This window comes from Ceratocystis lukuohia, assembly GCF_044167205.1.
Source record: "Ceratocystis lukuohia strain C4212 chromosome Unknown Supercontig5_pilon, whole genome shotgun sequence".
Taxonomy (NCBI): Eukaryota; Fungi; Ascomycota; class Sordariomycetes; order Microascales; family Ceratocystidaceae; genus Ceratocystis; species Ceratocystis lukuohia.
This window is the reverse complement of record NW_027263524.1, coordinates 433077-455212: the sequence shown is the minus strand read 5'-3', so window position 1 is coordinate 455212 and position 22136 is coordinate 433077. Positions and strand designations below refer to the sequence as shown.

Here is a 22136-nt window from a genome sequence, read left to right as displayed (position 1 = left end):
ATTCTTTTTTTTTCCCCCCAGATTATTTTATTCGGAATTAATTTACAAGCTCTTTATAATAACCACTATCCTCAACCAACCAACAACCACAGCCATGAATGGCCACTTTGCTGCCGTCGGTGCTGACGACGAGGAGCTCAACTTCGAACATGGCATTCAAGTCATTAACGAGGATAAGGAGTTCAAGTAAGCTCTTCTTGCCACTGCCCTTCTCCTCTCTTCAGCCCTTGCCCTCAGTGTGCTAACTCTCCTCTCCTCTCCTCTCCAATAGCTCCTCTGTTAGTTCCTACTTCCGCGCTACCAACGTTGCTCCTGCCGGCTTCAACTACCATATCATCTCCGTATTCGGCTCGCAGTCGACGGGCAAGTCAACGTTACTCAACAACCTTTTCCGCACAAAGTTCTCCGTCATGTCAGAAACGGAGCGCCGTCAGACCACCAAGGGAATATGGATGTCCAAGAACAAAGCCCATGATGTCGAGCCTCTCATGGCCGACAACATCCTCGTTATGGATGTTGAGGGCACTGATGGCCGTGAGCGCGGTGAAGACCAGGACTTTGAGCGCAAAAGCGCCCTTTTTGCGCTGGCTACCAGCGAGGTGCTCCTGGTCAACCTATGGGAGACTCAGGTTGGTCTATACCAGGGTGCCAACATGGGCCTGCTAAAGACAGTCTTTGAGGTCAATCTGCAGCTATTTCTGAAGGATAAGAAGTACGTGTCGAGCTGTTGTCTTTTGTGTTGTGACTTGTCCGTAGCTAACTATTCACCTGTCCCCCTCTCATAGGTCTAGCCCTCGCTCCCTACTCTTCTTCGTCCTGCGTGACCACCTTGGCACCACACCGCTGATCAACCTCCAAAACACCCTCATCCAGGACCTCACAAAGATCTGGTCGTCTATCTCCAAGCCCGCCGGTCTCGAAAACTCTCGGATTGAGGACTACTTTGATTTCGGCTTCGCCGCCCTCCCCCACAAGATCCTCCAGGCTGAAAAGTTCACGGCCGAAGTTGACAAGCTGCGAGCCCGCTTCTCTGCCGGACATCGCCCTGAAGGCGTCCAGGGAACTGAGGCTCTTGAAGGTGGCATGTTCCTGCCCGAGTACCACCGCCGCATTCCCGCTGACGGATTCTCCATGTACGCCCAGGGCATCTGGGACCAGATTGTCGACAACAAGGACCTCGACTTGCCCACACAGCAGGAACTACTTGCCCAGTTTCGCTGTGATGAAATCTCACGTGAAGTTCTGGTTGATTTCGAATCCACAATAGCCCCCTTGGAAGAAAAACAGGCTGATGGTGTTCGCATGGGCCAACCCGTTGTTCTGGAGAATCTCGGCGAGCAGGGCGCCAATGCGCGCCAGAAGTGCATTGCCTCATTCGAGGTACAGGCTAGTCGCTACCATAAGGGCGTCTACACGCGTAAGCGCCAGGAGCTCGAAACCAAGATTGACGGACGTCTTAAGACTATGTATCAGAACCACCTCCACGCCGTGCACAAGGCTGGTCTGGCCACTTTCAACGAGGGGGTTAGCGGCAAGGTCAAGCAGGGCCAACGGTCCGGTGCCAGCTCGTACGAGTTTGCTGAGATTGTGTCCGGTGAAAAGGAGTCGGCCCTCAAAACTTTTACTACCGAGGTGCAGGCTCTTGCCATCGAGGGCATAGAGTGGTCGGACTTTACTAGCCTGGTGCAAGTGTTTGAAAAGGAGTTGGACCAGCAAAGCGCCCGCCTGCGCAAAGATGAGCTGCGGCGTTTGGCCACGCGTGTTGAGCGCTGGGTGCGGTCACGTCTGGGTGATGCTGTGGGCCTGGAATTCGGAAAGTTAGGTTCTGGTCGCGGCGGCTCTGGGGCGCCTGCAGAGGGCGAGGCAGCTTCGACCTTGGGATCTGGTGCCGAAAAGGACCTTTGGGACCAGGTGTGGAAGGTGTTTATAGATATTGTGGCCGAGGCTGAGACACGTTTCCGCGACCGGGCTACTAGCTTTGAAGCAAGCGAGGACGAGGTGGCTCTTGGTGTGTGGATTCTGCGCCGCAAAAGCTGGATAGTATTGCGTGAGCGTGTGCAAGAGGAGGTTATGGAGGGCAACATCCTGCTCAAGCTGCGCGAAAACTTTGAGGACAAGTTCCGCTACGACGAGCTTGGCGTACCGCGCATCTGGCGCCCGACAGATGATATTGAGGGTGTTTACACCAAGGCACGTGAGTCAACACTGACGCTCATTCCTCTGCTAGCCAAGTTCCAGCTATGTAGCACGGGTGCCCTGCCTGATTTACCAGGGTGGATTGGCGCACCGCCGGCAACCTCCACGGCAAATGAGGAAGAGGAGGGATCACCGATTGGCGGTGTTGATGAGGCCGAGGGCAAGAGTCTCGAGGAGGAGATGACGATGCTCGGTGAGGCCAAGAGACTTGATCTCATCGTTCGGTTCAAGAAGACGGCAGACGGTGTGTATGTCGAGGCAAAGCGCGGCGCCTTAGGAGGTGTAGCCATGGTGCCGTGGTATTTCTACGGATTGATGTTGGCTCTAGGTTGGAACGAGATTTTCATGGGTAAGTGGCAGACACAGCACGACAGATACGACACAACGCAAGTACACAAACAGGCCATGGCTAACCCTATTATTCCTCTTTAGTTATCCGCAACCCCGTCCTCTTTCTGCTCATGATAATGATTGCCGGCGGTACATACGTCGCGTACATGCTCAACATGCTCGGCCCGATAATGCAGATGGCTAATGCTGCCGCCACGCAGGGCGTAGACCTGGGCAAGGAGCGCTTGCGTGACTTCATCGCCAACTCTGAAACAGCCCGAGGTGCCATTGGTATGCCGGCTACAGGATCGGCGAATGGTGGAATTGCTTTGAACGATCTGGATAGCCGGGGCAAGAAGGTGGATGACCTGGACGACATCTGAGTCAAAGAACTATATGAGGGGAGGAAGGGAAGAAGGAGGAGGGGTAGAGACACACGATGAGGGTATTGATTTTCTAGGGGCCAAGGATTGTGTAATTATATTGTTTCCTGCTTGCTCTCTCTCTTTTTTTTTTTTTGCTTCAGCAGCTCTGGTTCACCATTTGTTTTTTTTTTCGTTTACGGTATGAATATAATGAATGTCGTTATGCCTTAAGGACAGAGAAACAAGGAATAGAAAGGAAAAAACGAAAGCTATAGAAAACAAGTCTAAGAAGATGTGAAATGAAATTGATATAGGCCCCCCGCTTCCCCGAAAAATGAAACCCCAGACGCCGGCGCTCGTGAGCGTGAAAACTAAACCCACGGAAAAACAAAATCATCCTAAAAGGCCAACCCCGACGATGATCCATACCACGTAGCTAGCTCGTCTTTAGCTTGTTCTGTATCGGCCTTGAAGAAAGCTGTCAGCCTGCTCTCGGCTGGGTCTTTCTCTTCGGACCACTCGACCTTGACGGGATTCGTCTTGCCTTCGATCAGGTCCTTGGCCGTACCCCAGCTAAAGCGGCACTCGGAGCCCCAGCCAAACACAGGGTGCATGTTGTCGCGCAGCCAGGTGGTGCAGCGCGCATCGCTGGGGTAGCCCGAGCCCCAGTCCATAATCAGCTCGCCGTCCTTGGCGCGTGACTCGGCACCGGTGGCGTGCGGGCGGTACATGACTTCAAGTGCGACGTCGCGCGTGACTTTGGCGCATACTGAGGCGGCACTGACTACAGGGTACAGACTATCGGCCTTCTTGGCTACGGTGATGGCGACAGTGGGGAAGAGCGCTTGTAGCTTCGCTTGGTAGGTGGCTGGGTTGCCGATAGTGTCGACATAGATATGCACCAGATTGACCCCACGTGCCAGCACTCCAGAGATCAGGGCTACGGTTGTGTCCATAGCTTGTGCATTCAGGTTATACGGGACGCTCTGTAGCATACCGCTGGCGATGGCACGTGCTGATAGCGCGGTCACAGCCCAGCCGCATGTCGAATATAGGTCAGATGTCGGGTCGGCCAGAGTACGCATGAGATTGGCGCGAACACCGGCTGTGAGAACCTTGGAGTCGTCGAAGTGGTGTGTTTCCCGGAGCAGGCTATCAGAGAGGTCGGTTGGGAGGTAAAATACGCCGTAGACCATGGGGCCGAGCACGGGACCGCGACCAGCTTCGTCAACGCCTAGAATGCATTCTTCGCCTAGAGAGGCATCAGACGGCGCCGCTAGGCGTGGGGGTACGGCTGAGTAGTATGAGTAGGTCTCGCCGGCGGCAATGGCAGCTTCGTTGATAGAAGGAGGGAGGGGTGCAGCGGTTACAGTGGTGTCGGTCTCGGTATTCGTAGGAGCGGGAGTGGGAGCGGGGGAGGCAACAGAGAGGGAATCGACAGCAAGGTCGACAGCAGCGGGGGAGCTAGCGGCAGACATTGTTGTACAGAGTTGTCGATGAGATAGGCGAAGCGAATGAGAAGCGGCGGCTTGTGAGAGGAAGACAGTAGGTGTTTCTATTCGGAGCTTGACGCGTTTACTGAAGGGCCAGAAGTAAGTAGACGCGTAGAGAGAGACTCCACATTTATGTAGCTAGACCAATCAAAACATGCGATTAAGACCAAGTGAAGGTGATGGCTTTTTTTTATTATTTATTATTATTTTGAATCATCACGGGATTCCCAGCACGTCGACAAGTTTCTCATTTCCGAGTTCTTGACGAAGACCGGAAAGACCATTGTGTTCTCATGTGCTTTGAATTATTCTGATTTTTTTTAAATTTTTTTTTTCACCTGTATAACCTTTTTGCAGGGCTTCTAGGGAAAGAAGGATAAAAATCACCAGAAATATCTACCTCATTCTTTTCAACAGGCTGGTTTGCTATGCATCACTAAGAATAAAGACAAAAAATAAAGAAAAAAAAAGGCAACCAAAAACATAAAAAAGGCCAAAAATACCCAAGTTTTTACTTGAAGTTGCCTTTGCTTTCTTTTCTCTCTTGTTTTCTTGTTTTTACCGCTCTTTTGCGAACACAATATCACGATAAATCTTTTTTTAATTCTCTCTTTTTTTCCCTTCCCCTCACTAACAGCAAACGCGCATTTTTTCGCACCTTCCTAATTCTGTCTCCGACGCGCCCCTCTCCCTCATTATATCCAACACCCAAACTTGATCATCACTACTTTGCTCCTTGTTCATTGCCTCTTGCGCTGATTACTGTGGCTTTTGTTATTGGCCGCTTTCAGAATGTCCCAAGCCCGCGGCGCTGCTCGTCGCCAAACGCAGCAAATCTTCGAATTAGGCCAAGCCGGACGGTAAGCAGACAAACAACCCAAGATTATCGTGGTAGAGCAATCTGCTCGTTGTTTTTGCCTTGACTCAATCCTGTACTAACAGCAGTCTGCTTTCAAGAAAAACTGGCGTCATTCTTCCCGACAATGGCCAGCGCGATGAAAATGGCCTACAGCCTCTCGATGGCTTGTTCTCTTCGCCTACAAAACCCGACGGCTCCACCCCACGCGCCGTTGAGCGCAGCGTCATGGGCGAACAGGACATGGAAATAGACCAAGGTACGAATAATCGCAAGTCTTCGCTCTATCAGCCCCATGGCTTTAGCTAAACCTTGTGGCCCTCTCTAGCTTCTAGTCCCGGCCCCTCAACCGTTATGCGCAATCGTCGCTCCGGCGCCTCGTCACTACCAATCTCGCGATCGCCTGTTAGAACCAGCCTCGGATCGCCCGCTCTCAAAAACCCACATCTGACGGCCCGGCCCTCACCAGCACGACCAGCTTCGCGTTTGCGCGGCCACGGAGACTCGGCTACAACTACAGCCCCGACTGTGACTGCCTCGGCTGCTAACAAGGATAATCCGCAAACTATTTCTCGCAACTTGTTCGCTGCACCCAAGGCAAAAAACCCCCCTAGGCCTAATGGTACGAGCCGCTCACGGCGTTTCTTCCCCGAATCTGATGAAGATGAGGATGACGATGATGACGTCTTGCAACCCCCTGCGCAAGGCGACATCTTCGACGAGTCTATGCAGATGATTGAGGAGTTTATTCCACAATCTGATGCGCCACAGCTCCCCGACGACGAGGAAGAGCAGCAAGAGCCAACGCCACGTCCGACAAAGCGGTCCAATAGATCGTCTGGCCAAACGCCTAGCAAACTAGAGCTCCTAAAACCCAGCTCGAAGCCTGCCGCCACCGCTGCGAACAAGCGCGGCCCTTTGAAACGGCCCAGACAGCCTGAGCCTGATCCACAGTCCGAATCCGACGAAAACGTGGAGGAAGAAGAAAGTTCGTCTTCTCCCTCTACACAGGCTCCCGTAGATCTACCTCCGCCCAACCCGCCTAAAAGGCAAGCATCACGATCGTCACAGCCTGTACCACCTACTAAACCACCGCCTACTACTACCTCGAAACGCACATCTTCAGCGTCTGCCACCAAAGCAAGGGCCAAGCCTTCACCAGCGCAGACTTTGAGTCGCAAAGTCCGAGTTTCTGGGCGCTCTAAGAAAACCGCAGTGCCCAAGTCCTCGGCTGCTACCGGCTCCAATGCCTCGAAAAATGATAATAATGACAACGATGCCGGCGATAAGTCTCTGCTCGAAGTGCAGCGTGGTCCACCCCCGCCTAAACGGCGAGGTCTCATGTCTGTGCGCACCAATGATAATGTAACCACGACTCGTTCTGGCCGCACATCCTATGCGCCACTGCAATTCTGGAAGGGTGAACGTACTGAAATCGCCACCGAAACATTCCGCGATACCAACAGCAAGCAGGCCTTTGTGCTAGCTGCCACCAAGGAAATTATCCGTGTCGAAGACGACGATCCACCGCCCTCCAAACGCCGTCGTGGCGCGAGACCGGCCGGTCGCCGAGCCGCTAGTGCAGCTGCTGCGAACACATCAGCGAAGCGTGTCGCCTCTGGCAGCGGGCCTGACGAGCTGCCGCTTAATGAGCCGCTCGAAGAATGGGAACGCGATCCAGGCGTGGTGGATGGAGATGTAGTGCTTTGGACATATGAACACGAGATCAACCCGCCAGGACCGGACGAGGAGGTGGGCATCATTACAGAGCAGCTGGCTATTTCGAGTGGCGCCGTTGAAACACGTGAAATCAAGGACGCAACATTCCGCTATGCTAAGACTATGAGCCTGGGTTTTATGGGCTCAGGAATCGTCGACCTCCCGCCTGGTAGTGAAAAGCGGCCCAAGAACTCGCGCCGCATGCAGCTGGTCTTCTTCGTGGCTTCGGGCAAGGTGAAGGTTACGATACACGACAATGAATTCCGCATCGGTGCCGGCGGCCAGTTTTTCGTGCCGCGTGGGAACTACTATAGCATCGTAAACGACTATGATAGCCCTGCGCGCATCTTCTTTGCGCAAGCATGTGAGATGGAGATGCAGCAGTATGAGGAGGGGGAAGAAGCGGAGGGGATGCCAGAGGATGAGTGAAAAAGATAGGAGTGTGGATAGGGGGGGAGTGGGAGGGAGGGAGGGAGGGATTGATTTCAATGTTCAAGCGGGTTCTTTTTTCTTCTCTTCGTGTCTTTTATTTCCGTTCATTTCTTTTTTCTCTTCATACCCAAGACTTGTCTCTTCTCATCCATGTGGCGGCGGTATTCTCCGCCGCGTTTCTCATCTCACTGTCACAGGCAACAGACATGAAGGGGGCCTGCCAACTTCCGTTTATTTCCTTTCCTTTGTTTTTCCTACTCTTTTCTCATTTGCGTTTTACTTGTATGAAGGAGTTTCTAGGGGTTTGGTGTCAAGATATCACATCACACTTTTTGTTTTTATTTTCTCTTTTTCTGTATGACTTTTCAGTTTTATTTTTTGATGATCTAATAACAATGCACAAGTAGGTGCGCATATTGCGCCCTCAGCTTCAAGTCTGGACTTGCTTTCGTCCTTTCTATGCCTTGCCACTTAGAATCTTCTTCATCCTAGCCATCTCCTTCTCCAGCTCGTTAATCTTCTGTTGGCTTGTGTCTAGTTTCTCTAGCAAATACTTGACGCGGCTACCAACCTGCCACGGCTGCTTAGGCAGTCCACCTAACAGCACCAGCTCGCTCTCGGTCTTTTCAATCTTCTTTGTTTCGACCTTGACCAGTTCCGATAGCGCATCCAACTGCAGCCGCGCGCGCAGCACATCATCGCCCATTAGTGTCGCAAAAGCTGCACGATACGCTGGCTTGCCCGTCGTGATAGTGCGAGGTCTTCCGGCCTGCCAGCGTACATTGATCAGTTCGTGGGCCGCAAGCCCATCAATGGCTGCCGCTGCAGCAGCGCTATCGTTCGCAAAAAGTCCTGATAACAAGACTTCCTCATACCGCAAGCTGTCTTTGGTTGCAAGTTGGGACACTAGCGTCCACGCCTGTGATGGGGTCCATGCGCGTGGCGATGAGGGAGATGCGATTCCGGAGGAATCGGAAGAACGTGACGTCAGGTACATGCGGACAACTTCGGCTGCCAGCTGGTTAATCATTTCATCGAGAGCCGCCAGTGGCTCTTCGCCCGCGTTGAGCCGACGCGAGAGCGCTTCAAGATCTGTAACACGGCCACCTAGAGTGTGGATTGCACGGTTGAGTTCCTCGTGGTTTAGCTTCTCTAATCTTTGCTTAGCAGCTGCTGCCGAGGTTTCGTCAGCAGCCCCCTCATCAGCCTCCGCCGAAAGCCGGCTTAGCACAAAGCTGCGAGCAACATCTGGTGCTAAATCGCCGAGAGCCACTTGGCGGAAAGCACGATCGGGAAGCACGCGGGCCAGCGTCTTGGTAAACGAGGCCTCGCTCGTCAAGAAAATGACGTGGGCAATATTGTTCTGCACCAGCATGGCAGCCCATTCAGTCAGCTTGTCGTACAGTATGGGGTTGTTCTCTGCGCCATAAAGAAAGTTATCAACTACCACCACAGAACGGCGCTCCGGGTGAGCCTCTAGATATGCGTCCTCTGACAAGTCAGAATCTTTCATCTTCTTGCGATCCAAGGCAGACGCGTCCTTGAGTGCTGCTGCTGTCGTGTTCAGAATCCGCGCTACTTGTGCCTCAAAGGTCTCGCTAAACGACGACTTGACGCCCGTAGTTCCCTGGATTGCTAGGTCAACCATGCTTGATAGGCTATATGCCCAGGCGAAAATAGGGCGGTAGCCAACCGATGCGGCGAGATTCTTCAGTGCAACACTTTCGCCCCGGGCATCAGCAATAGGTTTGCAATCTAGAACAAGAACGTTCTTACGCTCACTCAGAGCCTGGTCCAGCACCAGCTCGGTCTTGCCGGAGCCACGCGGGCCATATACAACAACAAAGGTATCGGTGTTCTCCCGTGTCCACATCTTCACTTCATCAATGAGGTCTTGTTGCTGTTCCCAAACAGCACTAAAGGCAGCAGAATCGTGGAATGAGCCGCCAGCAAACGACAGGAGATCAGATGTGCGAGTCTTGAACCAGGTATAGACTGCCATCTTATTCAAGTCAAACGAATGTTGTATATGCGTTTGCACAAAGAACTTGCGTATAGGGTCGAAAACTGATACGGTAATGGCTGCCAGTATGGCTGCCAAGATGGGGATTACGATGCGTGGATGCGACGTAATCCATGTCCAAAGGCCACGCATGCGCACATTGGTCTCGTACGAAGTCTGGAGTCTTGTTCCGTCCTTCCCACCACCTAGCTCGGCTGGCACAAGAACACCGTGCAGGCAATTTCGGGCCATGATGGCATCATTCATGCTAGCGAAGTCCACATAAGCATATCGCGGCAAGATTTTAGAGTCAAAAGGCTGTGAAGTGATTTCCGATATCTTGCCGTATCGGCGAAATAGGCTGTACATGTTCTCCTGTGACAGTTCGGCTGCTGTGCCGCCAGCTTCTTTGGGCATAAACTCAATCTTGATGCGGCGGCCGGGGAAACGCCGGAGGTCTTCTAGCCATGGGATTCCCTTAACGAGACCGATGTCGATGCCGCGGAAAGGACTATACCACGTCCGGACTGGCTTTTTCTTGAGCCGAAGCCTGATTTTCTCTAGCCATCTTTATGTTAGTCCATTTCCAGGCCCTGGGCAAGAGTCTCCATGTTTTTACTCACCAGCAAGCTCCTTTTTATCTGTTCCAGGCTTGTACCTGATCTTGACAAAGGCACCGCCATCCTTCAAGCGCGGAATCACCTCGGTAATCTCAACACTAGAGCTAATCTCAATAGCTTCTTGGGCCAGGCTTATAGGGTCTGAGCCGCGGGAAGGGTTTGCCAGTTTGCGTACAGCATCTGATTGTTGTGGGCTAAGCCACTCCAACATGAATCCAAACTTGACAGGCAAGAAAGATGTGTCTATATGCTCTTGGTCAGCAGCGGCTTCGGGCGCTCTTCAACTAGTGGATCGTTCCATGCCCTCTCTTTTCTTTCACACCTAGTGTCGCGGCATACTTACTATTGACAAAAAACAATGCCTCGTTCTCCTTGGCTGCAATATGACCGCCACTCCGGTCCTCGGCGACCTCGGCATCCTCAATCGGCTGTGGGATATCCGAGCTCGAGGTTTCTGTCGCAGCTTTGGACAAACTTCCAACACCATTGCTTGCGGTGCCACTGCTGCTGCTCTCCCATCTGACTGTCGTTAGACAAGGCTGTGCCCTGATAGCACGGGATGCGGCTGAAAGGGAAACACGCGGCCGTGACAGCACAAGACGATGCTGAGCCGCCAGCGACTGCATCTGTGTGCGGCGCAGGAGCATCATAGTTTTTCCTTTGTTCTTTCGATTGATAGCAAGGCTTTTGGAACGCCGGATCAAATCAGGTCATTACCTATTCTAGTAGAAGTGGAATATGGTCGCATGGGCCGCTTTTGTGCAAAGATCGTGTGATTAACTCTGCGAATTAAAAGCTACAAAGGTACAACACAATTTCTACTTTGGGCTCAGGATCAGGCTCCAAAAGCTTGATACTGCATTGGTAAGTACTTGGATTGGAGCGCAGTCTGGTTGGAGGGGCAGCTTCGTAGTTCTGGTAGCTTCCTTCTAAATGACATGTCAAAGCCTGAGGCAGAAACAAAGTTTGAATGGGTAGAAGCTCAGAAAAAACACCTTGTGAATGCCCATCTCACACATCCTCTAACAACTTGGCCCAATCTACAACGTTGCCACTGCCGTAGCTGCATTAACGCTTCTACCTCCCGCATAACGGCCTCATCGCCTCGCTTTTTTGCCTTTCCGTTTTATTCTCATAATGGCTAATAGATCGCATTGAAGCCCCGCGTTTGTGTAAGCTCATATCTCAGTCCCACTTAAGCCGTATCCACCAATCATTGCTGTCGCAGTCCTTAGCCATTTTTACATTAGGGTTTGGGTCTAGTGTCGAAATTATCACGAACCTCAACAAAGTCTACAGAGAGGAAACACCCTCTCAATAGCTATTGCTATTATCCTGCCCTGATTGCTGCTTCTAAACGAAATACATTATTATTGGATTTTCCACATCACTTATCCGAGGCTATAAGTCGTCCTTCTAATAACTGCCAACATCACATCCAACTTCGCCGTCGCAACAATGGGCTGGTTCTGGTCAAGCAATTCACAAGGGCCTCTCAAGGATACACATACCACAGGACCGAGACCCACAACGCCCGACTCTACTGCAAAGCCCGAGACTGCAACAGTTCCTGATACCAACACCGACCCTGAGCTCCAAAAGTTCGTCGATCTATTCACTAGTAGCACATCGCCCTCATCCGGCCTCAACGCCGGTACCAGCACCAGCACCAGCCCCAGTACTAGCACCAACACAAGCACCAGGCCACAGTCAGCCACTCCCTCTTCTTCCTCTTCACGGCCGTACTGGCTTCCGGCATTTGTAACTGCCCCGCCCACGCCTACACCTTCTGACGCCTCCTCCGCATGCCCCGACACCCTCTCACCGATTGCCGAGGCCATTCTGCCAGTTGAGATGTCCTGCAGCCAGGCCTTTGACATGGCTTTTGCCTGCCAGTCGCTAGGTGGGCAGTGGAACTCTATCTATCGCACGGGCGAGATGCGTTCGTGCAGCGACCTCTGGAGCGACTTTTGGTTTTGCATGCGCCATAATGGTTCGTCAGGCCCCGTTACCGAGAATCTTATCCGCGGCCACTATCGTCATAAGGAGTGGGAAAAGTATTATGCCCCTGGCAAGCACAGCTCTGAAGACGTGTGGCGCAGCAGAGAAGATCGTGTACCGTTAGATACTGCTTTCAAGACGCCTGTGCCTAGATTTGAGGAGAACGAGTAAGAGGGAGAGGAGAATACAGATGAATGTGAAAACGGGGTTTGGCTTTGTTTTTTTTTAAAAAAATTCACCTGCTGGAAACAAACCAGTTGTAACATGTTGACTTCCAACGGAAGTAGGCAAGGCAAACCTGATCACTTGTATAATACTGTTTGTACCAATAACTAAATACCATACTGAACCAAACTACGCCCGAATCCTTTGGACTGCTGTATAAAAGAGAATGGGGAGTCAGGAAACGACAACTATATAAAATTCAGTCTCATCACCATCTCGTCACCATGATTCAAAAGACTAAAGTTTGTTTTATACTGGACTCAATTCTTCCCCTTATTTCCGGGAGTTAAACTAAAGTACAATGCCCAAGAACCAATTCTTGGTATTTTCTGACCCAGAAGAAAAATTAGAAAAATGTAAAGCAAAAACAAGACCTCAATACCATGAACACTTGAACGAAAAAAATAAACCAAAAATGAACACAAAAAAGCAGCATCTAAAAAGTCATCACACCCGTCAAAGTCTCCAAACCATCCCTGCGAGAGAAAATCCTTTTCTGGATCATCATCATCTCTCCAGAGCATGCTGTTACTATGGGAAGCCGGCGAGGGAACAGTCTAGTCCAAAAGGCTAAACCGCTTAGTCGACCTCCTCGACGGTGGGACCATCGTCGTGAGTGGCACCAGGGGCACCGCCGGGAGCACCGGGGAAACCAGCACCGGGGGCACCACCGGGGGCACCGGCAGAGCCGTAGAACTTCATCATGATGGGGTTGGCAATAGTCTCCAGCTCCTTCTGCTGGCCCTCGTACTCCTCACGAGTGGCCTGCTGGTTCTCGTCTAGCCAGGCAACGACCTTGTCAACCTCGGTCTTCAGGGTCTCCTTCTCAGAGGCATCCAGCTTCTCATCGGCCTTGGGGTCTGTGATAGTGTTGCGCAGAGAGTAGGCGTACGACTCCAGGCCGTTCTTGGCAGCGACACGGCGGGCCTCAGCCTCATCCTCGTCCTTGTACTTCTCGGCCTCGGAAAGCATACGCTCAATCTCTTCCTTGGACAGACGACCCTTGTCGTTGGTGATGACAATCTTGTTGGACTTGCCGGTACCCTTCTCCAGGGCGGAAACGTTCATGATACCGTTGGCATCCAGATCGAAGGTAACCTCAATCTGGGGGACACCGCGAGGAGCGGGGGGGATGCCGGTAAGCTCGAACTTGCCCAGCAGGTTGTTGTCCTTGGTACGCTGGCGCTCACCCTCGTAGACCTGGATCAGGACACCGGGCTGGTTGTCAGAGAAGGTGGAGAAGACCTCGGACTTCTTGGTGGGGATAGTGGTGTTGCGGGGAATCAGCTTGGTCATCATGCCACCGGCAGTCTCAATACCCAGGGACAGAGGGGCAACATCCAGCAGCAGGATCTCGCTAGTGGTCTTGTTGGAGGTGTCACCAGACAGAATGGCAGCCTGGACAGCAGCACCGTAGGCAACAGCCTCATCGGGGTTGATGCTCTTGTTGGGCTCCTTGCCGTTGAAGTAGTCTGAAATGAGCTTCTGGATGCGGGGAATACGGGTAGAACCACCGACCAGGACGATCTCGTGGACGAGCGACTTGTCAATCTTGGCATCAGTCAGGACACGGTCAACAGGCTGCAGGGTTGAGCGGAAGAGGTCCTGGCACAGCTCCTCGAAACGGGCACGAGTGATGGAGGTGTAGAAGTCGACACCCTCGTACAGAGAGTCAATCTCAATCGAGGTCTGGGCAGAAGAAGACAGAGTACGCTTGGCACGCTCGCAAGCAGTGCGAAGACGACGCAGAGCACGGGCATTAGAAGTCAGATCTAAATGGTAGTTAGTACATGTGTTTTCTAATTGGATTTTAGTGCGGGAACGGGAAGGAATTACTAACCCTTCTTGTGCTTGCGCTTGAATTCATTGACGAAGTGCTGGACCAGGCGGTTGTCGAAACTAAAAATCCACTTGTTAGTACCATGATTTTGATTGGCTAGTAATAGCAGGGGGGGTGTAAGTCAGTAGGCGCCGACAGGGAGGGAATTAACTTACTCCTCACCACCCAGATGGGTGTCACCAGCGGTGGACTTGACCTCGAAGATACCGTCCTCAATGGTCAGCAGCGAGACATCGAAAGTACCACCACCCAGATCGAAGATCAGGACGTTGCGCTCACCCTCGACCTTCTTGTCAAGACCGTAGGCAATGGCAGCAGCAGTGGGCTCGTTAATGATACGCAGGACGTTCAGGCCGGCAATGAGACCAGAGTCCTTGGTAGCCTGACGCTGAGAGTCGTTGAAGTAGGCGGGGACAGTAATGACAGCGTTGTTGACATCGGTGCCCAGGTAGGACTCGGCAGTCTCACGCATCTTGGTCAGAACCATGGAGGAGATCTCTTCAGGGGTGAACTGCTTGGTCTCACCCTTGAACTCGACCTCGATAATAGGCTTGCCAGCACGCTGTAATGGACAGTTAGCAGCTTTTCTATTGTGCATTATTAGGTTGGGTGAGTATGTTGTCACTTACATCGACAATGTTGAAGGGGAAGTGCTTCATGTCAGACTGGACCTCGGCATCGTTGAACTTGCGGCCGATCAGACGCTTGGCATCGAAGACGGTGTTCTTAGGGTTCATGGCAACCTGGTTCTTGGCGGCATCACCAATCAGACGCTCAGTATCGGTGAAGGCAACTATGGAAAAGATAGGATGGTTAGAATTTTGGTCATGGTAACCCAGAAGCTGGGGAGAATGGAATGGGTGGGGGGGATGTTGTAGTAGTGGTGGTTGGAATTGAGCCTCAACAGCGGACAGTCAACTTACCGAAAGAAGGTGTGGTACGGTTACCCTGCTCGTTGGCGATAACATCGCAGCGGTCATCACGGTAGATGGCAACGCACGAGTAGGTGGTACCCAGATCAATACCAACAGCGGGCGCCATTGTGAATATGTGTGTATGTGTGATTAAGAAAGTGGAAAAGACAAGAAAAAGATGGGTATCAAAGAAACAAAGAGAAAAGTGAAAAAGCTAGTGAGGGATAGATCAAGTAAACCGGACAGAGCTCCCTTTTTATTTTTGATGGGGGAAAATTTGTGTGCGGAGTTTATTGTGTAAGAGTGGAGTGGTTTGGTCTTGTTTTGTTATTGTGTTATGGGGAGGAGAGAGGAAGACAAGCCAGGAGAAATGGAAGAGAGAAGAGGGTTTTGTAGTAGCTGGATTCTGGTGCGTCTCCGGCGGCCTGTTTGACTGTGTTTGGCTGCTGTCTACACAAATGGCGGGGCCATAGAACCTAGCAGAGTCTAGCAGAAGCTGCCCGAAAGTACTTGCCCCGCGCATAGAAACTTCGATCTAGTTCGATGCTGTTCTAAGCTCCCCCACTACCTGCCAAACTAAGGACACAAGCTAGACACTGCTTCCTCTTGGTTCCTGTTGGTTCTTGTGGCTTCCCTGCACTCCTTAGTTCCAGCACCTTGTAGTACCCTCTGGAAGACTTTGGACAAACTTGCAGTTGCCTAGCGACTTCAGCAGCCCTGAGGTCCATGCATTAAGCGGATGACTTTTTTTCCAGTGCTTTTTCAACGCTTTTTTATTGCACTTTGATTCCATTTTTTCTACTTGATTCCATCAGCATAATCAACACCTTAGTATTGTGCCGTAGCGCCGCCACCTTGTGTGCTGGAGTTTCAGCTTAGCTCAGCAAATACCAAGGCAAAAAAAAAACATATGTTGCTCCCTTTACCCCTAGTAGCTTGTCATTCTGCCGTACCGCTTTCCCATTATGGTAAGAGAGCCGGGTGTAAAATCTAGCCCTGGGTAGTGTCACTTCTCGTTGCTGTTTCTGTCTTATTTGAAGCTGGAAAGGTTCCATGCAATACGCTTGACTTCTATGCTGCCCTGTTAGCTTCATATCATTGGCTGATTAGTCAGGGGTCGCTGTAACTCGCAGTAGCACTATCCTGGCTCATTAAACAAAGTATCCTGTACACAGCCCACAATAAAATACGCAAACGACGAGACCACAAAAGACATTACCCAAATGGAAAGCGGATAACGGGAGAGAATACATTCGCACATATTGCAGCATAGGGATGGGATGCGTCTAGCAACTTGGCCTCCTTGTTGCTTGCCCTCCTTTTCCATTAATCCCTGCCAGTATACGCAAAATACCTAGCTTGTTTTGATATTCTTCTTTTGGTTTCCTTTGCACTCTATCATGCAGAAAATTTTCGGTAGTACGTACCTCGAGCCCTTACTGTACGACTTGATAAAGCTCGGTCTTTCCATGTTTTGCCTTGCCCTGTCTTGCTTCGTCTCCTTGGAGTTTTTCGCCTGTCATCATCAGACTAAATTAGCCGCAATATTTCCGTCACAACTAGTTATATCTTATTCTGCTCTTTTAGCTAGAAAATAAAACGGTTTTTGCCCCCCCCCCCCCAAAGGTAGAGCTAAGAATAAGGATAAAGACGGGATGGCAAAGTGAGGCACTTGTACTTGGGCTTTTACTGTTCTTTTTGCTGTGATGATCCTTCATCCCTTATGCTTAGGATCCTTCAAATTGGGTCAATAGTGACTCGGTGGTCGGGGATTCTGGTGAGGCGGGGAAAGGTCGAAAGTATGCAAAGCAAGCCCTCATTTTTCTCCTATCTCTATTCCATCCATGCAGACCTGCCGTGATATTCACATATACATGATTTTATTGAGACTTATCATGCTGTTGTGTCCCATTGTTCTTGTGTCTACCTGACCAAGAATGAATCATTACGGCAAGGGCCTGCCGGATTGGTCAGACATAGGCGAGAGTGGGGCGTTGATTTGTCCTAACCTTGTTGATTCGTAGGCATCATTTGTAGCTTTGTAGCTGTGTAACCCTATATAACCCTACTAGGAAGGCATCGTGACGGTAGTATGTCACACGGCACATATTGTATATCTTCGTGTTTTGTAAGAAGACAGGACAGTATCGAAAGATTTACCATGACACACATCACAGACTTCCTCAACAAGAACACCCAAAGACCCACCGCCTAAGCACTAGAGCCTTCTTCAAAAGCCAACTGGCGATGAAACAGCTTTGTCTGGTCAACTGTTTGTGACAATACCAAACGAGTCTACATACAACCAAACCAGCCCACAGCTACTAGACTACCTAATATTCATGGCCATTTCGTACGCGAAAATAGACTAGGCGGCTTAGCGAAAGTCTAGCTAGTCATTCAACAATAACACCTAGCTTACTGAAATCCGATCCAATGCCCCCTCCGGTGCCATGCAGAACAACTTCTTCTGAAATCGTGGACATTGATTTTACCTTGCGACGTCAGTTTAACAAAACCAGCTTCAGGTGCTTATGCCCCGTGTTTCTCCCCAGAAATTTCACCATCGATTCGATCCATTGTTGCTTTAGCTTGCGAATAATGTCAAAGCTTGCCTTATTGACCCTCTAGTGTTTGCTTAAATTATGACTCAACGGAAATGCTATGTCTAAAGCAACCCGAAACTGACTCTTGGCCCTCATAAAATTGATAGACCCCCTCAGCGAGAGATCATCGAAGCCGCATTGAATAGATATGATGTTTACGTACAAGCCGCAACCTCGTTTGGCAAAAGCTTGTGTTTCCAACTACCAGCTGTGGTAGATGAAGGCAGTGCGTTGACCATGTCTCATGATAGAAAAGCCAATTGCTGAGACTATTGGGACTGATACCGAAGTATATAAACTAACGTATTTCACGCCCTAGTTACTATTGTGGTGTCGCCCTTGCTGAGCTTGATGGTATGTGCTACACTGCCAGAAATGACGACGGCTCCTTCATTCCTGTGCTAACCTTCGTAGATGAACCAAGTGGAAACGCTCCAGGCCGCCGGAATCAATGCTCGATCTCTCAACTCAAATACGCCCCTACAAGAACGCAATTTAATTTTGCACGACTTGGCTACGGGCCATCCGCGCACAAAACTCCTATATGTGACCCCAGAACTTTGCTCCACCGACCGGTTCCGCGAGCGTTTGCAGATAGTCCATCGCCAGCGCGAGCTCGCCCGCATTGCTATCGATGAAGCCCACTGCATCTCAGAATGGGGGCATGACTTCCGCCGTGACTTTAAGCGCTTGAGCTGGTTTCGACAGACTTTTGATGATGTACCCATCATGTGCCTCACAGCTACGGCCAACCCGCGTATCAGCGAGGATATTTTGCACGTGCTCGGAATTGATACTACGCCAGACCGGCTACAGCGATTTGCGTTAAGTGCCCATCGCCCAAATCTGCACCTCGAAGTGCGATACACCAGTGACGAGGGAGACAATCGCCTTTCCGACTTTGTTAAATGGATCAAGGGAGTCCACGAGCGGCGGCGGGGCCCCGAGCGACTGAAAGAGTTAGATGGAAGCCGTGTCGAAAATGTATGTGGCATTATCTATACCATGTCACGTAATGAATGCGAGTCGCTTTCTGCAAAACTGCGTGAGCACGGCCTTGGCGCGCGTCCATTCCATGCGCGACTGTCCAACGAAACCAAGGAAGACACGCTTGCACGCTGGATAAACAATGAAGAAGGTTATGACATCATTGTGGCCACTACTGCCTTTGGCATGGGCATTGACAAGGACAATGTGCGTTTCGTCGTACATTGGCGTCTACCAAAGTCCTTTGAAGGCTATTATCAGGAAGTTGGCCGCGCTGGCCGTGATGGCAAAGCCAGCTACTGCTTTTTGTACTATAGCCGCGAAGATTTTGAGCGTGTGCACCGGATGGTTCGTTCCGAAAGTGGCCTTGGCGGAGGTGGAGGCTCAGGTGGTCCAAATATGGAAGCCAGGCTCCGCAGTCTACAGGCGATTTCGCTCTTCTGCGAAGAAACAAACCAGTGCCGACACGCACAGATCTGTAGGTACTTCGGCGAGGAGGAAGTGCCTGAGTGTGACTATGCCTGTGACTGGCACAAGGATGCAAATGACTTGCGAAAACGCTTCAGGCGAGGACTGGCAAGCCAGGAGTGGGTGAGTACACAGGCTGAGAATCTGGCTTACGAAAATTACTATGACTAGAGATATAGATGGGCTTTATGTAGTGAAAGAGGTGATGGAGGGAGGGTGATAGTTTTAATGGCAGAAAAGGGATTATATTCTTCATTCTCTACAGTGCGCATAAGATTGGTGTAATAAGTGGTGTATTGGTATGAAAGTTGCTTGCTACCAGAAGAGGCGTTATGGCAAAATACAATAAGAATATCAAAGGGTCAGTTTTATGGTTTGAACAATCAGACCTGCTTTAACTCTTGACTAGGTCATGTCGCACAAGCATGTGTGCTCATGTTACAGAAACATCGTATCCTACGACTGTATACCCGAAAAGATTCAGCACGCCCACAACCGCTTTAGAATGGGATTCTCGCAGTTTATCTGTGTGCGGCGAGAATATACCCAAGATAACCACACAGCGAAAACGGCGGCAACACTGAGGCAAAGGGAGTTGATTCCATGACCCCATGTCTGCTGAGACATGAAGTCAGATACTGGGTAAAGGCAAACCGCTAGAGCCTTGGCGGGGATGCTCAGTGTAATGCACAAACCCACAGCAAAGCTTTGAGTGGAAGTAGAATGCAGATTTGAAGAAAGCCAGGCAAGAAGAATAGGGAAAGTAGCAAATGACCCAACAACGGCCATTATAAGTGCAATATAGCGCCCGGCAACGCTGTTCACGGGGAGGCTTCCAAGAAACAGAAAACCTGTGGCCCCGACGAGCATGAGATAGGCACAGACAGTCCCACGACAGTTCTTCTTGTCACAAAACATGGCACCAACATAGGTAACAATCAAAGCAATTATGTCTAGAGCGGAGTTTTAGGTCAGTTATAAGCCAGATTATATTGAAGCGGGGTATATCTAGACTTACATGGAGGGATGGTCATCACCTGAGAATCATAAGAGTTATATCCAATACTTCGCATGAGTAGCGGGCTCGCAACTGAGATGCTGGTAAGAGGAATGGTCTTTAGACTGTAGATCAAGTAATGAACATACAGACGCCAGTCACCAAGTACATGTACAATATTTTTCCAGAGTACGTTCCTAGATGAACCATGAGACGCAAAGAGCCTTAATCTCCAAAGCGCCAGTTCCTTTTCAGATATATCTAGGAAATGAGTACTCTGAGGGTAATCGGGCAAAACAATCTTGACAATGACGGCGGTCACCATGCTGAGACTACCCTCCATCCGCAGCACTATTTTTTGGAAGTTAGCTTCAGAGCGCCTATGTATAAGCAGCTTGTATGAACTTACGCCAACGCCATCCTGATAGCTGATGATTTGGATTCAGCTCCATGATTGTGGATGCGGCAAGTCCACTAAAGGTTCCGGCGAATTCTGCAGTTGCAAGAATCAAAGCAAGGCGGGTTGCTCTTTCTTCACGCGTGTACTAAAACGAAATGTAGAAGACTAGCCCAGGGACTACTCCAGCTTCGAACATGCCGAGAAGAAACTGCAAACAGGCTAACTGCCAAGTAGAACGAGCAAAGCCGATCAACAGTGACGTAAGACCTGAGCCGAACAACAAAATCGCCAACCAGCTGGAGGGACCCAAAGCTTTGAGGCAATAGTTAGAGGGAATGGCAAAAAGAGCATAGGCCAAAAAGAACATGGATATAATGATGGAGTAGGCCTTGGGCGAGGTGATCAGCATCACGATGATGTTGTCGGTTTGTCTAGTTTCCTTGAAGCTAAGTGCAGTGATGTTGGGACGATCAACATAAGCAAGGAAATGCATAAAGAAGCAAAGTGGGATCAGCTAGAGGTCTTGCTTCAGAATGAGCCTGTTGATTGAGTAGCGGTTGGCATTAGGCGGGGGGCAAAAGCATGGAAGAGCCACCTAGATCAAGATACGACAGGTTAACGGACTCAGTACGGATGAGCTTATAAATTGGAAAAAAACGCACTGGAGAGGAAACTAGAGTCGTATCGCTGCTATTTCGGGTTGGAAGCTCGTAGATAGGGCCCGGCGGATGTCGCAGCGCGTTTGACGGCAGGTGTGGAAGATGGGTTGGGCGTGGTGGACTTGGCGGGTTCCGTCCTAGCGGTGGCATCTCATGACGATGAAGCTTCGAGCGACGAGGAGATTGTTTAGGCATTGTTTACGTTGGTGACAATAAATATACTAAAGGGCTTGTGGGAGGCAATGGTATAATAAAAGATAAATTTATATTATTGAAGCTTGAAAACAAACCACAGAAAGACAGACAAGAAAATAAATACTGAAATTAGGATGGCACGATGAAGGGCACGTTTATGGACGAGACGGGCATCGGTAGTGGTAGTGATGGATAAATGAAAGTTGTGGTGCTGAGATGAAGAGAAGACAGAGAGGAAAAGACAAATAGACCGAGTTTAGGTTGCAGGATTTTCAACTGTGTTTATGCCACGCTTATACAGCGTGGGCTGAAGAAAGCAACTGCCTGATATAAGTTGCACGGTAGGTAGACGCTAAATGATACATACATACATATAAGTTGCAAATACATCATTGGTGGTGATGTTGGGAGTGTGATTAAAGTTAACCCTGACGAAACCCTGTATACATGAAATCATCTGGAGAGAGAAGACAGCCGGAGATTAGCCGTTGAGAAGCAAGAAGCATGGGACCTATGATGAGAGTCAAAGTTGGAGCAGCAGAATTTGGGTTGGGGTGTCCCTGAGGCCTGATTGAGACTCGAAGCAAGACTAGGGAGGGGAGGGATAAAAGAGAGCGAAGGAGGGCGTTACCAGCGGGTGAGAAGACGACAGATACGAGAATTCGTGATAGGGGAAGCCGCAGTCAGCCTGAGTCGAGTTCAAGTTCCAACCGGGACAGCTGACACTTGCGAGATCTCATCGCTCGGACCCTAGTGGCCTGGACCCTGTCGTGACGCTCCTGTTCTTGGGTCTAGCCTTTGATGATCCCTTCTTTTGGGAGGACTTCCATG

At 50.5% G+C, this 22136-nt stretch overlaps 7 protein-coding genes across 7 annotated transcripts; 4 read left to right on the top strand and 3 right to left on the bottom strand.

Moving 5' to 3' along the window:
• Positions 1–94: 94 nt before the first annotated feature.
• On the top strand, positions 95–2909 carry HOO65_050126 (Protein sey1; the record flags this gene model as incomplete). Its single annotated transcript, XM_071003175.1, has 4 exons — positions 95–186; positions 272–712; positions 786–2545; positions 2629–2909. The coding sequence occupies 4 exons, from the start codon at positions 95–97 to the stop codon at positions 2907–2909; spliced, it is 2574 nt and encodes an 857-aa protein (XP_070858185.1).
• Positions 2910–3289: 380 nt separating this feature from the next.
• On the bottom strand, positions 3290–4369 carry HOO65_050125 (Ribonuclease H2 subunit A; the record flags this gene model as incomplete). The annotated part of the gene is made up of 1 exon (XM_071000786.1): positions 3290–4369. One exon carries the CDS (start codon positions 4367–4369, stop codon positions 3290–3292), a length of 1080 nt encoding a protein of 359 aa, XP_070858184.1.
• Positions 4370–5176: 807 nt separating this feature from the next.
• HOO65_050124 (Centromere protein 3) lies at positions 5177–7388 on the top strand (the record flags this gene model as incomplete). The annotated part of the gene is made up of 3 exons (XM_071003234.1): positions 5177–5244; positions 5330–5499; positions 5569–7388. The coding sequence occupies 3 exons, from the start codon at positions 5177–5179 to the stop codon at positions 7386–7388; spliced, it is 2058 nt and encodes a 685-aa protein (XP_070858183.1).
• Positions 7389–7848: 460 nt separating this feature from the next.
• Positions 7849–10663, bottom strand: HOO65_050123 (Mitochondrial escape protein 2; the record flags this gene model as incomplete). The annotated part of the gene is made up of 3 exons (XM_071003174.1): positions 7849–9953; positions 10017–10289; positions 10357–10663. 3 exons carry the CDS (start codon positions 10661–10663, stop codon positions 7849–7851), a joined length of 2685 nt encoding a protein of 894 aa, XP_070858182.1.
• Positions 10664–11471: 808 nt separating this feature from the next.
• Positions 11472–12185, top strand: HOO65_050122 (Early meiotic induction protein 1; the record flags this gene model as incomplete). Its single annotated transcript, XM_071000785.1, has 1 exon — positions 11472–12185. One exon carries the CDS (start codon positions 11472–11474, stop codon positions 12183–12185), a length of 714 nt encoding a protein of 237 aa, XP_070858181.1.
• A 633-nt stretch (positions 12186–12818) lies between these two features.
• Positions 12819–15120, bottom strand: HOO65_050121 (Heat shock 70 kDa protein; the record flags this gene model as incomplete). The annotated part of the gene is made up of 5 exons (XM_071003221.1): positions 12819–14011; positions 14080–14138; positions 14235–14641; positions 14709–14872; positions 15003–15120. The coding sequence occupies 5 exons, from the start codon at positions 15118–15120 to the stop codon at positions 12819–12821; spliced, it is 1941 nt and encodes a 646-aa protein (XP_070858180.1).
• Positions 15121–17950: 2830 nt separating this feature from the next.
• Positions 17951–19225, top strand: HOO65_050120 (RecQ family ATP-dependent DNA helicase; the record flags this gene model as incomplete). The annotated part of the gene is made up of 2 exons (XM_071003406.1): positions 17951–17953; positions 18014–19225. 2 exons carry the CDS (start codon positions 17951–17953, stop codon positions 19223–19225), a joined length of 1215 nt encoding a protein of 404 aa, XP_070858179.1.
• Between the last annotated feature and the right edge of the window lie 2911 nt (positions 19226–22136).